The 15,179-nt window shown below is 36.3% G+C and overlaps 2 protein-coding genes across 5 annotated transcripts in view; one reads left to right on the forward strand and one right to left on the reverse strand.

Moving 5' to 3' along the window:
• Positions 1-15,179, forward strand: part of LOC138705100 (conserved oligomeric Golgi complex subunit 4-like) — a 481,496-nt gene that overhangs the window by 172,301 nt on the left and 294,016 nt on the right. For 2 of the 4 annotated variants that reach the window (XR_011333620.1, XM_069833747.1), the window contains exons 2-4: positions 1,024-1,221; positions 3,264-3,409; positions 9,392-11,459. Coding sequence is in view for 1 of the 4 variants with exons in the window: in XM_069833747.1 (XP_069689848.1) it covers positions 1,024-1,221; positions 3,264-3,299 (234 nt within the window). In the remaining 3 variants the exon portion in view is untranslated. Of the gene's footprint in view, positions 1-1,023; positions 1,222-3,263; positions 3,410-9,391; positions 11,460-15,179 lie in introns of those variants that run through there. The other 2 variants (XM_069833729.1, XM_069833738.1) reach the window with 2 other exon arrangements.
• Positions 1-15,179, reverse strand: part of LOC138705116 (CD2 antigen cytoplasmic tail-binding protein 2 homolog) — a 143,259-nt gene that overhangs the window by 20,904 nt on the left and 107,176 nt on the right. The window lies entirely within an intron of this gene.

Below are 15,179 nucleotides of genomic sequence, written 5' to 3' on the forward strand. Positions count from 1 at the left end.
AGTGGACTGAGAGGAGATAGACTGGACTGAGTGGACATAGACTGGACTGAGAGGACATAGAGTGGTCTGAGAGGACGTAGAGTGGACTGAGGAGATAGAATGGACTGAGAGGACATAGAGTGGACTGAGAGGAGATAGACTGGACTGAGTGGACATAGAGTGGACTGAGAGGAGAAAGAGTAGACTGAGAGGACATGGAGTGGACTGAGAGGACATAGAGTGGACTCAGAGGAGATAGACTGGACTGAGAGGACATACATTCGACTGAGAGGACATAGAGTGGACTGAAAGACGTAGAATGGACTGAGAGACCATTGAGTGGACTGAGACGAGATAGACTGGACTGAAAGAACATAGAGTGGACTGAGAGGATATAGAGTGGACTGAGAGGACATACAGTGGATGCAGAGGAGATAGCCTGGACTGAGAGGAGATGGACTGGACTGAGAGGACATAGATTCGACTGAGAGAACATTGAGTGGACTGAGAGGAGATAGAGTGGACTGAGAGGAGATAGATCAGTTTCACATCATTCTCTCTTTCCACTGCCGCCGCCGCCGCTTTCTATGAAGTTTATTTTGAGCTAACAAACTTCTCTGCTTGAAACCTGGAGGATCAGAGTAATTGTTTTGTTCCTGTTGTCCATTAGGGCCTAGCATTATGTGCACAGCTTTAAATGTAAGGATCAAGTTTAATTTTGGATAATAAATTAATGCTCATTCAAATTATATTTTGTCTTAAATATGTGTGTACCTCCTGAATATGTATTGCAGATTCGCATGTTGTTTCATTACTACGTAATTAAAATTATAGATTTTTTTTTCTGTTTTGTAATTAACACTTTATCTGTTTTTGTACACAATACAATAGGGTCCTAGTATGAAAATTTAAAATGTAAATTTCTGGAACTCTTAAATGAACAATTATATTAATTGTTCTTATTTAATCAAATTCCTAACTCAGGGTAACTGAAATAATATGGAAATGATAAAGAATAATCTACTGTTATGTAAATTATTACAGGATGAAATTAATAATGGACTGGACACCCTTCTTTCGAGACAGTGTCACCCAGAAGCAAAACTTCGTGGCATTACCAAAGTATTGCCAAGTTTTCAGATCGTCCATTCTGATGCCCAGAAACTTGCTGAGATGGTAACATTTACTTCAACTCTGGCAGAGAATGTTAGTGCTAAAGTGCGTCGGCTAGATATTGCCAGGGTGAGTGATGATTTTCAACAGAATACATTTTCTTTTTGCGAATTCAGAGAGATTAAAGTTATAAGTGATTTAAAATTTGAATTTCTTAGATGTATAAAGGATGGATAAGGGATGACTATGGTATGAAAGGTGGATAAGAGCTGATTATCGAACAGTTTAAATATGGATGAGGGAGAAGAAATGAAGACAATACTGAAGGAGCTGGAGAGGTCCCATCTGTAGGAGAGTGCTGAAAGATCTATGGACAAAGAGAGAATAGTGTATATTGGAAGTCAATGAATGTGGAGTGTTTTAAAACCCTTTTATTACATATCTGTGCATGCGTGCGTGTGTGATGTAGCCAATTTCTCTTTAATTTCCTGTCCAGTTTCAACATTATTGTTTCTTCACCTACTCTTTCTAGCACTGCTTCATTTCTTATTTTGTCTGCTGTCTCATACAAAGTCACATTCCACACAAAACTCTTCACTGGTCTCATAGTTCTTCTTTCAAAGTTTCGTAGAAAATGCTCCTTTTTCTATTAGAAACTTCCTTTGTCATTGCTATTCTCCTTTTGACTTCCTGGCAACAGCTCATGTTCCTATACCAAGTATCTGAAGCTGTCTACGTGTTACTGACTCATTTCGAATTCGCACATTTATCACCTTTATTTTTCTACCAGTAAACATGGTCTTCGTTAACTTCATCCCATACTGCTCTCAGCTCTCATTTAGCTCCATTAGCATATTCCTTATTATCATCTTCTTTTTCTACTAACAACGCCATGTCGTCAGCAAATCTTATGCACTTTATTCTTCCTCCTACTATCACCCCTTCTGAAAATAATTCTTCTCTAAATCCTCCAAGTAGATGTTAAACAGGAAGGTGATTAAGAGCTTTCTTGTCCTTACTGCACTTCCCTATGACATTTCTTGACCTATTCTAACTTTGACTCGCTGTTTCATATAAGGATCACTTAATAGCCTCCTCTCTTTCCTAATCACACCACTTTTCATCACGATTTGCATAAATTTATTCTAGTGCACTTTATTAAAAGCCTTTTCTACCACCACAGATATTACATACGTTTCTTTACTTTTTTTCCAGATATATCTTGCTGATTGCAGTCCAGTTACATCTCTCGTACCTTTTCCTTTCCTGAAGCCAAATTTTTCCTCTTTCAACTTTCCTTCCTCTTAGAATATAAACATCGATTTAGTATTCGCAGGAGAATCTTTGCCAAGTGCGATATCAAGTTGATAGTCCTGAACTCATTACATTTTTGGGCATTATTTTTCTTTGGTACTGGCAGCATCACTGTCTCCGTGAAATCTTGAGGCCATTTGCCTTTCTCATATATTTCGTTACACAGTGATAGAAATTCTGAAAGTTGTCTATGATAAAAATTCTGAAAGTTGTCATCTCTCTTTTTTATGAATGGGGATAATAATATATGATAATTTTCTTTCATAAGGTTTATTGTTTTAAATTTTTAACAGATTTATATCCCTCAAGTCTGGGCCTTCAGTATCTTGGTCGTTGTTTTGTGCTTGATATTTAATAAACTTGTTTGGGGGTGAACAATTTAACATTTCGCTAAAGTGCTCCCTCCATCTTGAAATTTCATTTATGCAGGTCAGCATATTTCCTTTCTTATCTTCAGTAGTTGGATATTATGGCTAATGATCTTTTTTCATTTTGAAATAATAGTGATAACGGGCTATTTTTGTAATAATCACAGATCGAAGTTTTCTATATATTGGCAGTAATATTTAATGTACATTTTGTTCATTATTTCTTGAATTACTTTGAGTGGTTAAAATCAAATGTAACCATCAAGGTTAGGTTGGAATATGGAATGGTTGGAAGAGAAAGAAAATTTAAAAAGGGAAGGAAAAAATTTTGTGTAGTTTTTAATGCGACTTCTATCTCACTATACTGTTATATTACTGTAAAATCTTATGATTATTTTTCATTGTGTAGTTTTTAATGGTTTTCACAATATCCTGTTGCATTACTGTATGCTATAAAGCATTATTGTTTTAATTACATGTGTTCTATAGAGCAGGGTGTCAGAGTTCAGATCTTCAGCTGTGTAGTGGCGGAGTGCAGACTGCTCTTCGAAATGAAGATTATGAGGAAGCAGCAGCCCATGTACATCGCTTTCTTTCAGTGGATCAACATCTTCTGAAACAGACTGTAGCTGAAGGTATGAATTTTTAACGTCGTAATGAATAGAAATTTAATGTAAAATGAAACAGTTGCTGATTCAAGAGATAGTTATTGTAACTGCTGGTAATCAAAAGTGCCAAAACCTACTGCACATATGAAGATATAACTGCTAGTGTTAGTGTATACAGTAGCTTAGATTTTTTATGTACTCTGTAGTCTATTGTTGCCACGTTATCAGAGAAGCTCTTTATATGCCATATGTTGAAAGATTACCTTGATGGTGAAATGATAGCTAAGGATGATGAATAGAAGTGAATTTTAATATAGACGACGACAAGCAACGGGTAAATTTTGCCTGGAGATCTCTCATTCAGGGACAGGCTTCTTTCACTTGTTAAACTCTGACGTATGACCTGATTTTACTTTTCTTTCAAAGAAAGTTTTGATAAGAGTTTTCATCATTCTTAAAAATACCATTGTGTTCAGGTAGGTCCAAAAATAACAGGCCATCTACTGCTAACAAAAGTAACTAAAAATAACTATTTAAGCAATTGGTAACGAAAGTAACGAATTTAAAAGACTTGAATAGTCGTGAATAACGAAATTACGCATATTATTATTCTGCTTCACTTATTTAATGTTGTCACAACTGCCTCTGTTACAGTGGTCGATAGTTAGTGATTACATACGTAAGTCTGATATAGTCTGGAAGGCTGGGAGAAAAGTTGGCTGCTCGTCCATTGAACTGAAGATCAGATGACTTGTGGAACAAGTCTGATGTTACCGAATGAGTTGGCTCAGGTAGTAGCATTTGAGACTCGCATTCAGGAGATCCCAGGTTCAAACCCCATGGCCGACCAATCTGACTGGTGTTTTTCATGGTTTCACTTAGTCACAAAGGCCGGATTGAAAATTTGCATACCATGATTCATCATCACCTCAATCACCAATATCATAAACATTAATCGAAAATTTGAGTCGGTTACCTACACACAAACTATCTACAACACAACAATAGAAACAGGAATAGTAAAAGCGGCTTACTTATATACCCACAGATACTAAAACACGCGAGATGACCGTGAATGTTAAAGCGTGTATAAATAAACTTAACAAAAAAAAAAGTCTGATGACAAATCATTAGTTAAATAAAATGTGTTTAATGTTTTTTCATTGTGCTTATGAATAATTCATAAGTTGTAGTATGCAGTGGCGTAGCCTGCTTTTCAGACTGGGGTATGTAACCCAGTTAATATAGTTTGAAAATGGAATTTCCCATATCTGTATCCAGCATAGCATATATACCGAATACAATTGAAGGGCTCGGTGCAATAAGGTGTTAACCCACACGTAGTTACTTCACAGTGCCTGGGGGTATTTCTACTGCCAACGTTACTCGTCGCCGTATGATCTTTGCTTTCTCCCTCATAAGAGCGAAAAGCGAGCCAACCTGCTTTGTTAGAGAGAGAAAACAGAGACTGTCGTTTGCGCGGGTAGGTTTGAACCATTTAAAGTAGGACGCACGGGCATCGAAAATTGAGGTACACAACACCACATTGACAAGAAAATGTCGCCAGTTATTGTTAGGTACTGCAAAACTCCAAACTTTTATATTAAAAATGAAATATTAGAATTCACCAATATAATTTACACAGAGAGACTTCAGATATTCTGGTTTAGCACATTATGAAAATTGTTGAAATGAGTAACATTTCAGACAAAATATTAGGAATATCAGGAGACAATAGAAACAGCAATTTTGGTGATTTAAAAAGAAAAACAATTTATTTTAGAAATGAAAAAGAACTGGATGGGCAAATATAAATGGAGTAGTAGTATAATACACAATGCTGTACAGAACTGGTGTACATACTCGTATTTTGGCAGTTGGCATTCAGACTGTTATAGGAAAAATTTTCCAATTCTTTCGTTCGTTTACTGTCAAAGTGGAAAATTTAAAATCAGTCTGTGAAATTTTTACAAGAGAATATAAAATTATGTTAGGCCAGGGTTTAAGTGACAGTCGCATTTTGCTACTTCTAAAAACGCAACAAGCTTTGAATGTCTATGTGCAAAAAATGCAACAATCACATTGGACTTCAGAAACGAGGATGGTAATGGAGAAAATGAAATCAGAAATGTGTTTGAACTTATCTGAATTTAAATGAAATGCTAATGGCATGGGTAATATTCAAAAAAGGATTGAGCAATAGATGTTCAGGAATTGATTTCAAAGAGTTGGTGCAATTAATGTAAGTCAAGTGAACAATTTTTTCTAATTGATTTATATAATTCCATGGCATACCGAAAATTGTGAGTAAGGATTTAGTTGCATGAATCTTGTCAAAACTGGAATTAGAAACAGTCTTTCAGTAAAAAGAGTTAGCACTCTGCTAACAATAAATCTTGAAGGGCCTACCAGTAAAGAATTTCAATGTTTAGAGTGCCCATAAAATAACGTATTTTAATGTGATATAAATTCAGCAGTAATTGATTCTAAACATACGAATGTCTAATGATTTACTTGCATAAGTGTATCTAGACTGTGATAAGATGGATTGAAAGTAATAAAACTCCAATAAAAAAATTAACGTAACTTTTTGTTTCTGCATACTTAATTAATTTTATCTTTCTGCACAATTATTCATAATATTGCACAAGCGTTTCGCAATTTGCACAAATATAATTTTTCATTTGTGGATTTTTGCAAAAATTATTTATTTTCTAGCTTAAACCCTGTGTTAGGCCACAGCAAAACCAGAAGACTTTCTTTGAAGACTGCTTTAAATCGTTTCAATGACATGTATAAACGCTTCAGGTCTTGCTTCTTAAGCTTGGATACATGACATTGTCCATGCATGCTTTGTGATTTCCTTCAACAAAAGAGAGAACTTTTCCTACCTCATTTTCTTAAAAAGTAAAAAAAGAATAATTTCTAAAGCTGTATACTGATGATTGAGCGTAAGGATACCTCAGCTATTGAAACGAAAAAAATAAACAGACAATCTTTTCAAGCTTAGGACAAGACAAGATGAGGTCTTTATAAATAGTAAAGTACTTGTCAAAGTAGTCTACAAGAAGGTCTGATATCAGAAAGCCCTTTCAGAAAAATTGTACATTTTTACTCAATAACAGTAGACTACATTGATGAATGGGTGCAACAGACAACAAGCTCAACAAGCACGTGATTCACTGCTTGGTGCCATCCTATCAATTCAGCCACAGCATTCAGGTCTGATGGAGTCCATGTGAGCAGGAGTCCCCCTCCACCTCCCTGTGATGTTCCTCTGCAGCCTCTTCAGATCAATAGCATCTGTTTACAATTCACGTGCATGAATCTGCTGCATCCTTAACCAGAAGGACACATTCATTCCGCGATTAGCCACAGCGCTATCTATCCAAGGGAGCTGTCTACTGCAGTCTGCTGATTGAAACCCATGTGGCATCTCTGGGATATGTGCAGCTCCTGCAGACAGATGCCATCTGCAAGCGAATCCTGGAACCATGTCCTCCTGGTCAACCTGTAGCTATTAAATGTGATTAATGAAATTTTGCTAATGAAGGCGAAATGAGTCCGAGGTCCAACACCGAAAATTACTCAGCAATTCTGCTTCAAGTGGTTGAAGGAAAACATGGAAAAACTCCAACCAGGTAACTTGTCCCAACCAAATTTGAACTCAGGCCTGCTCGTTTCATGGTCAGGCAGGCTAATCGTTACTGCATAGCGGTGGACATAATTACTGATTACTCTACACTGAACAAAATATAATCATGTCATTTAAACATTATTACCGCAAGAATCTTGTGAGAAAACCAATGTGTGCAACTAACAAGTCGATTGATTCATGATTAAGGTAAATGTTCTGGATGTTCTGCATTTCATTGCAGAGGCTTGGAAAGCAATCACAGATTCAATAATGTCTAACTGTTCTCATAAGTAGAGTGGTTATCTGTGGATGGAAGTGGATCTCTCGGGATTGAAAGTGTAACAGAATTAACACGACAGAAGACAAATGTTATCAATTAGAAGCTAGTGTGTCATATGAAAAATATGTAACATGTGAAGTTCAAATCATGGAACAATTAATGTTAGAAAGAAATCTAGCATTTGATGCATCTGAAAAAGAAGAAAAGGACGAGGGAAATAAAGCAAACAATGAGTCCCCAACAACTTTTCTGTTAGCTCTGGAAGACATCAGCAATACTACTAAATACCTAATGAGATTTGACTGTGACGATAATGTAATGCCTGCCCCCAGCAGTGTTGAAAATGTAGTATATTGGGTTTATAAGAAAAGAAAGAACAACTTGCCTTAATGGATAGGTGGAAGAAGTAAATCAGATTGTAGGTAATATTATTGACCGTAATGATTTTATAATTAGTCTTTGTAACTTTAAGTAAATATACTTTTTCCCCCCTTTTACCTACCTACAGCTATTAGTAAACCAGTATTCTGTTATGTTAAAATGTTTACATTTCTCTGTTGTGTTAATATAATAGTTGAATATGTGTAGAACAACACTTGCTGCTGTAACTACGTTCTTCCATGTTTGCACCACAACCTAACTGATAGAATGCTGGTAGGTTCCAGGTTACATACTCTGATGCAGGTTGAAAAAGTTTATGCGGTAAACACATTGCATAACTTTGTCCTCTTTTAACCTTGGTATGCAATGTAGTTACAGAATGGGATTTGGCTCACATGTTCACACACAACATTTACAGAAATGTCAGAAAAAAAAGGTTAAAAGTGTGTATTTTACAATAGTAATAATTCATATTCCGAAGCTTATTGTATGGTTTCGTAACAAGCTGTTTTTTATGGTAATGGGTTGTAGCCCTTCACCCCACTCCTAGCTGGAGGACCACTCCTTATCGGCTGTCCACGACTGCTTATTCAATATATTCGCAGCTACCCTCCACATCTGGAGGCCACATAATAACTCGAGTGGGCTGACAAGACGCCAGAAACTCTCACAAACTCTGTGCGACTTGAAATTGTGGTTTTCTCTTAATGTACCTACGGTAATGTACTAGATTTGCAGAGGTTAAAGGTGTTTGAGAATAAGGTGCTTAGGAAAACATTTGGGCTAAGACGGATGAAGTTACAGGAGAATGGAGAAACTTATACAACGCACCTGACATAATTAGGAACGTTAAATCCAGACGTTTCACATGGACAGGGCATGTAGCATGTATGGGCGAATTCAGAAATTCATATAGAGTGTTAATTGGAAGGCCGGAGGGAAAAAGACCTTTGGGGAGGCTGAGACATAGATGAGAGGATAATATTAAAATGGATTAGAGGGAGGTGGGATATGATGGTAGAGACTGAATTAATCTTGCTCAGGATAGGGACTGATGGCGGGCTTATGTGAGGGTGGCAATGAACCTCCGGGTTCCTTAAAAGCCATAAGTAAGTAAGTAATAATTCATATTAGCCATTAACAATGAAATCACCATTGAGTTCTCTAAGTGAAATAACATACCACTTCCTAATGAATACTGAAGTCCTTCAAATTAAATTCAACAAGTGGAACCAGTGTCATCAGTTTAAATTTATGATATGTTATGTGATGTATTCTAATGCCACTTTGTTTCTATTTCGCTCGTATTTCATTTTCATATATTTCTGTTCGTTTTCTTTCTTTTACATAGATGGCAGTCCTAGTGGCTTATCATCTTTGCTTTTGATTATATCAATTGGCACCTCAAATGAGGGTAGTAATTCGCGGGTGCTTGTGTAAAGGGGATTAAGTATGAATTGGCTAAAATGGGATAAGTAAAGATTTGAACCCTCCATGATTACTTCTGTTAAATCATACTTCCATCCAAGATGCAGTTACAGTGCTCTGTATTTTGTGACAAAGGGGTTTTGTTCAGTACCAAAGGAGAGAAGTTTACATATCTTATAATTTGACTTAACCCCCTTTACACGAGTACCCGCGAATTTTGCATGTTGGATAGCCAGTGTCTTGTGTGATTTTTCTACTATGGGTGCTTTTTCAAATTTGTCAGTTAAAATCCCTACTCCTGTTTTTCGGACATCATCCATTGGAAGTGACTGTCGGGCAGCATTCGACTGGAGTGGTGGTGCATCATGGGAGAGTGATCTGAGATGTGCAGCCAAGTCCACATCAGAATTTGGTGTCTGACAACAGTGGTGGTTGTTTGTCCACCAAGTGAGGGGTCAGTCGACGAGATGTGTAGCTGTACAGCAGCAAGTGATTAGTAACTGCACTATAGTTTCGCCTGTGTTACACGGGTTTTCAGTCTGCTGGAGCTGCCTTGGTGACTCTTCCTTGGACTTGTGGATATTATTCAGTGGCTGGTGTGGTCCGCAAGTAATGCTTGACAGTGCAAGTTATAAGTCTGACTGTGTTTGATTATATGCTGACTTAATTCGTATTGGTTGTTTGAAATTTCTTCATCGCTGTCCAGTGAGCGCACTGTCGTTTGTTGACATCTGTATGTAGGCACTGCAGGGACTGTGCGGAGCAAGAGGGAGGGCATGTACATTCCACTTCAAAGCGTTATTAGCACGAATGTTGTATCAGCACATATAATCACATGCTCTCCTGCACTTGGTACCAATATAACAATAAAATTAATATATTGATACCAGAGCCACTTGTAATGTCAATTATTACTTTCACTAGAGCCCGGATATTTAGGAATTTATAACAGTTAAAATAGGCAGGCAAAAAAGGCAATAAAACGTAAAAAGATGCACAATAATCTTTGAAAAAGGCATTATGAATTTTAAAAAGGCATAATATATTTTAGCAATAAATTTAAATTATATCAACATAACTCGCATATTTACTTCGTAGGTGACACATGTTGACTTATAAAAGACTTTTTTCCATGATTAACTGTCTTTTTACAAACCTTACACAACAAAACTGTTCCATTAGTTGAAAACACATGGGCACCAAATTCACTAACGTAAGCAAGAAGTTTGCTTTTCAATGGTTTACTGATTTTAGGCATTCTTGCTAACAGATCTTATACCTTCTGTCACCTGACAATAACTGACTGTTCCTCACTCAAATTTCCTTTTCCTACAATAATAAACACGTGTAGCACAAAATTGTAACAGTAAGATTTGAAAATATGAAAGCAAACAATTGGAAATGCTACGTGACAGCTTCTATGAGAACGAGCTTAATATTTAAAATTATAAAGCTGATTGTGGGTATCGTGAAGACATGACTATATTATATTTGTAAATGTGGATTGTCGATCATTATTCACATTAGACCAACATTATTAAAGCACGATTATTAGCAGATTAAGCACCAAAATAAATTACTTTTATTTACTATTGTTAGTAAAGTTAGTCATTGTTTCAAATGCTTAAATTTCATACCCATTACAATTAATTAGAAAATTGCAAATAAACAAGAAATATTGCTTTAAAATGACAAAAAAAAAAGGCATCTGTTAGCAAGAATCACTTTAAAAAGGCAAAATAAAAATTGACTATCACTTTGATTTACTCCAAATCACATTTATATCTATGGAAATAATGATTTACTTCCACCCAGTAAAAAAGGCATTTTGCCAAACATCTGGGCTCTATACTTGTTTTTTTGAGAGATGGGATATGACAGTTAAGCGGCCGAGCTTGGAACTACAGTGCTGTGTTGCCAATATGGACTACCATGCTGCCAGCTGTTGGAAGCTAGCAATTGATGTTAAGATAACTGACGTTAAAACATTCATTGACAATTGACGCGAAGGTAAGAAAACAATACAAAAAGCGACAGAGAATCAAACACGAAACGTACCAATGCTAGCATTGTGTGCACAATAAATGTCGCCAAGAGAGCTATTAAGCACTCGCCATGTGAGAATGGTAAGTTTGGCAACTCAACCGTTGTTACCATAGCAACAGGCCTACCACGCTACGTGACATTCAGTTGTTTTTCCAATCGCAACGCTCCTGTCATGTCCCATCTTTCAAAAAAACAAGTATAGTTATAATATTTCAGTTTATTTATATCATTAATGTAATGTGTTCCGATAGCTAATAAATTAGTTCGTATCCAGGGGCGGCCCGTCCTTATGTGCTACAGTACAATGATAATTTTTGCTTAAATAATGTATTTGTAATGCCATAGTGTGTAATCTGCCATTTTACAATTTCCCGTGGTTATGTTCATGACGCGTTATAGAGTGTTTAGTCTTCGCTCTTCGTTCTTTGGTGCCTCAGGCGGTACGTTGTGCTACTCAGAACTTACATGAGAATGTAGATAATTATTGCGCATGTGCGAAGCTGAATTCACTGCTCTGATTGGCTATTTTTACGCGGGTAAGTGCTGTAGTCAGCTTCAGCACAACACAGCTTGGAGATTGCAAAAGTAAAGCATAACGAAAGAATGCTTGTTTGTGGAAGAACTCGGAACTATGTACAATGTATTTGGTAATCAAGTGTCCGACTGCTGCTGCCATCTACCAGTTTTTTTAGTTTCCTCCTGAATCAGTCAGCAAGCGACGGAAAATGGAATCCGAAAATTGAAGCCAGGGAAGTATGTGACCGTATAATTCAGGAAACTACTCATCGTTTCCAGTCTTTAAGCTACCTAGACTCAACAAAATTGTTAAACAGCAAATTTTTTGCATAATTTTCCTGAACGCGAACTTGAAGTTGCTGTCAACAGCTATACTGTACTGAACAAAAGATTATTAAAGACACAACTTGGGGTTCTATATGGAAGACTCGACTTCCGAAATATAGATGGAGCTGTTCAATTGTTACAATACATAGCCTCCAACAATTCACAGGATCCATTCTGTGAAGTAACGAAGTTGTTAAATATTTTTGGTACAACACCAATGACCACTGCTGAGCCAGAAAGATGATTTTTAAGGAACACTATGTCCCAGGATCGCTCACTGTTCTTACAATACTGTCAATAGAAAAGAGTATAATGTCCAAGATGGAGGGTTTAACGTTTAACACTAGGGTAATTCGTCACTAGGCGAGTCTCAAATTAAGATAAATACATGTAAGTGTATACAGTAGGCCGATATAGAGATTGTAGCACACTCATTATTTTGACCACCAGCTGCTACTGTTCGTATCTATTGCTATATAGTCCTGCATTCAAACTTAAATAAATCATGTGTTTACAATATTCAAAATTTGAACTGTCGAGTGATTAAGCCGATTAAGGTGAATGTTGTTGATACAATGTTGATAACAAGAAATTGCATCACAGCCTCTGTCTCCACTTATTATTGTTTCAGAGAAGGAATTTGTATTTTAGTATGAGTCACGAATTGCAGTATTTAGTAGTAGTCGGTGTAATGTTAACAGGCAGATTATTTCTCGTTTTCGAGAATAGCAGTGCCACTAATACAATTCTAGTAAATAGTGTTATCTGTGCACTACTCTCGCCACTTATATCGATCAGTACTGAGAGGGTGCATATTCACTGTTCTTGAGCAATAGCTGAACTTAATACTGTCACAATGATACATTGCATTGATGTGAAAATTAGACTGCTACACCTGAGATAAGAGATTGCGTCAAATGATTCATTTCGAGCAGTTGTCTTTGCTGCCACAGGTAATCATTCGTGAGACAAGTTTAGTAATATAAGGGGCATTTCAGGATATTATTTATCTCACTATTATGTATCTTTATTTCTAGGCCACGTTAGTTATTGTGCAGTCACCCTTGTTCTTTTATTGGTTTTACCTCATCGCCAGGAGGAACTGTTTTATGTTTAGCTTTACTAGTAAGTTGTTATTATCCTCTTGGTCGGTGGAGGATAGATGTACCTTGCCTAATTGTTACACAAATTAAGGACTGCTTTCTATATTCTTAAGATTGACTTCTATGTTATTAAAGTAGCCATTATTAGTACAAGTTCGTTAGCGTTTTATTTGCTATTGTTAAATCCCGAGACAGTTCAGAGCTTACTTATTATGTCATCATGTTCTGTATCCTGTCATGTCCTCGGCAGGGAGAAGGACACTATGCCACAGTTACAAAGACATATGTGTGCTTTAGAAGCATAAAAAGTCAAGTAATATGTTAAACTCTTCCGAAATGTTATTTTTACATGGAAGCTAAGATGTCTATTCTTCTCTCATATCTTTTACCCTTCTATAAAGAAATTCATGTAAAGTCTGTGACCATGGAGCTCAGTGAAAAGTATTTTAAATGCTACCATACCATAAAATATATTTTATAACAATACAGGTAATGAGCATCATTATATTTAAAAAACAGTAGTGGAGCACCACAAGTGATTACAAATATTCACTTCAATTCTTAATTTTTTTCAATGTTAATGCTTGAACTAATACAAAACATATATTACAAATATTCTAACAAGTCTGTACTTTTATCCATTTTCAATTTATCACGGAACACCTCAGTTCCTGCAGCTTGGAAAAAAGCAATCATTGTACCAATTCACAAAAAAGGTAAACCTGCTCATGATGTTAATAGTTTGTTATAGTTTGACAATAAAGTCATTTGACCTCTTGCACTCCAATATTTTTCAAAGATATTATCATGACTAGCCACTGAAGCACAGATTCTGAGGTGTTCCGAATCCATTTCTTGGTTTGAGTTGCACAATGGGCAATATGTTTAATTTAACTTAAGCTTATAAAAATATGACATGTTACAGAAATCCAATCCCTATTCAAAAATACTAAGCACCAAGTTACACCTATAGCTTGGAATTATTATGGCTGAAAGGTACAACATTTCAGAATCTTCTTTTCAGGAGATGAGATGAATCTGATGTTTCATTCCCAAACAACTAGAGCACAGACTTTCCAATACAGGCAAGTCTGAGTAAAATTTATAAGGACCATGATAATGTCGGATTAAGTTTTACCAGAATATTCTCTTTTCCTGTGCTGTCATTTCACAATTGTTTCATAATTGACACAATAATCCTTATGGCTATTGCACAAATCAATGGAAATCTATTACATTGTACCTATCATTTTCCAGAAGACCACTGCCATGGGATTTCTGTGGTAAATGGTCTATAGAACAAATAACTGAGAAATCCCTGGTAGCTAACACTACTTGAGTTGTCAGTTAGGGTACATTGAGAAACACAAAGTGAACCTACTTTACACTACATAGATTAAAGCCTCTTTTACACAGTGACAGTTCTCTCATGAGAGTTGCTATAGTTCACTCCCATGATGGGAAGTGTTTACATGAGATTCAGAATGAGACCATACTGTCATAAAAAACGTTAGAAGTGGGAATGGTTGAAGCCATGGCCAGAATTATTAAATTAAGGAGAAAAAAAATTAACATTTTAACGCATTGTGTTCTTCACCTGACATAATTAGGAACATTAAATCCAGACGTTTGAGATGGGCAGGGGATGTAGCACATATGGGCAAATCCAGAAATGCATATAGAGTGTTAGTTGGGAGGCCGGAGGGAAAAAGACCTTTGGGAAGCCCGAGACGTAGATGGGAAGATATTAAAATGGATTTGAGGGAGGAGGGATATGATGATAAAGACTGGATTAATCTTGCTCAGGATAAGGACCAATGGCGGGCTTATGTGAGGGCGGCAATGAACCTTCGGGTTCCTTAAAAGCCAGTAAGTAAGTATGATTCATTCTGCTTAATTTGGTGTTCGGTTTATTAAAATATTCTAATATTTACTATTTTAAACATATTTTTTAAAAATATTAGTGTATTTGTGTTTTAGAGAAAAAATTTACCACTTTTCACAAAAAAAAATTATTATCTCAGGAAGTAATTGTCTTAGAAGGCTGTGGTTTGGCTTGTTTTATAGTAAAATTAATGC

The sequence above is a fragment of the Periplaneta americana genome, chromosome 1, assembly GCF_040183065.1.
Source record: "Periplaneta americana isolate PAMFEO1 chromosome 1, P.americana_PAMFEO1_priV1, whole genome shotgun sequence".
NCBI lineage: Eukaryota > Metazoa > Arthropoda > Insecta > Blattodea > Blattidae > Periplaneta > Periplaneta americana.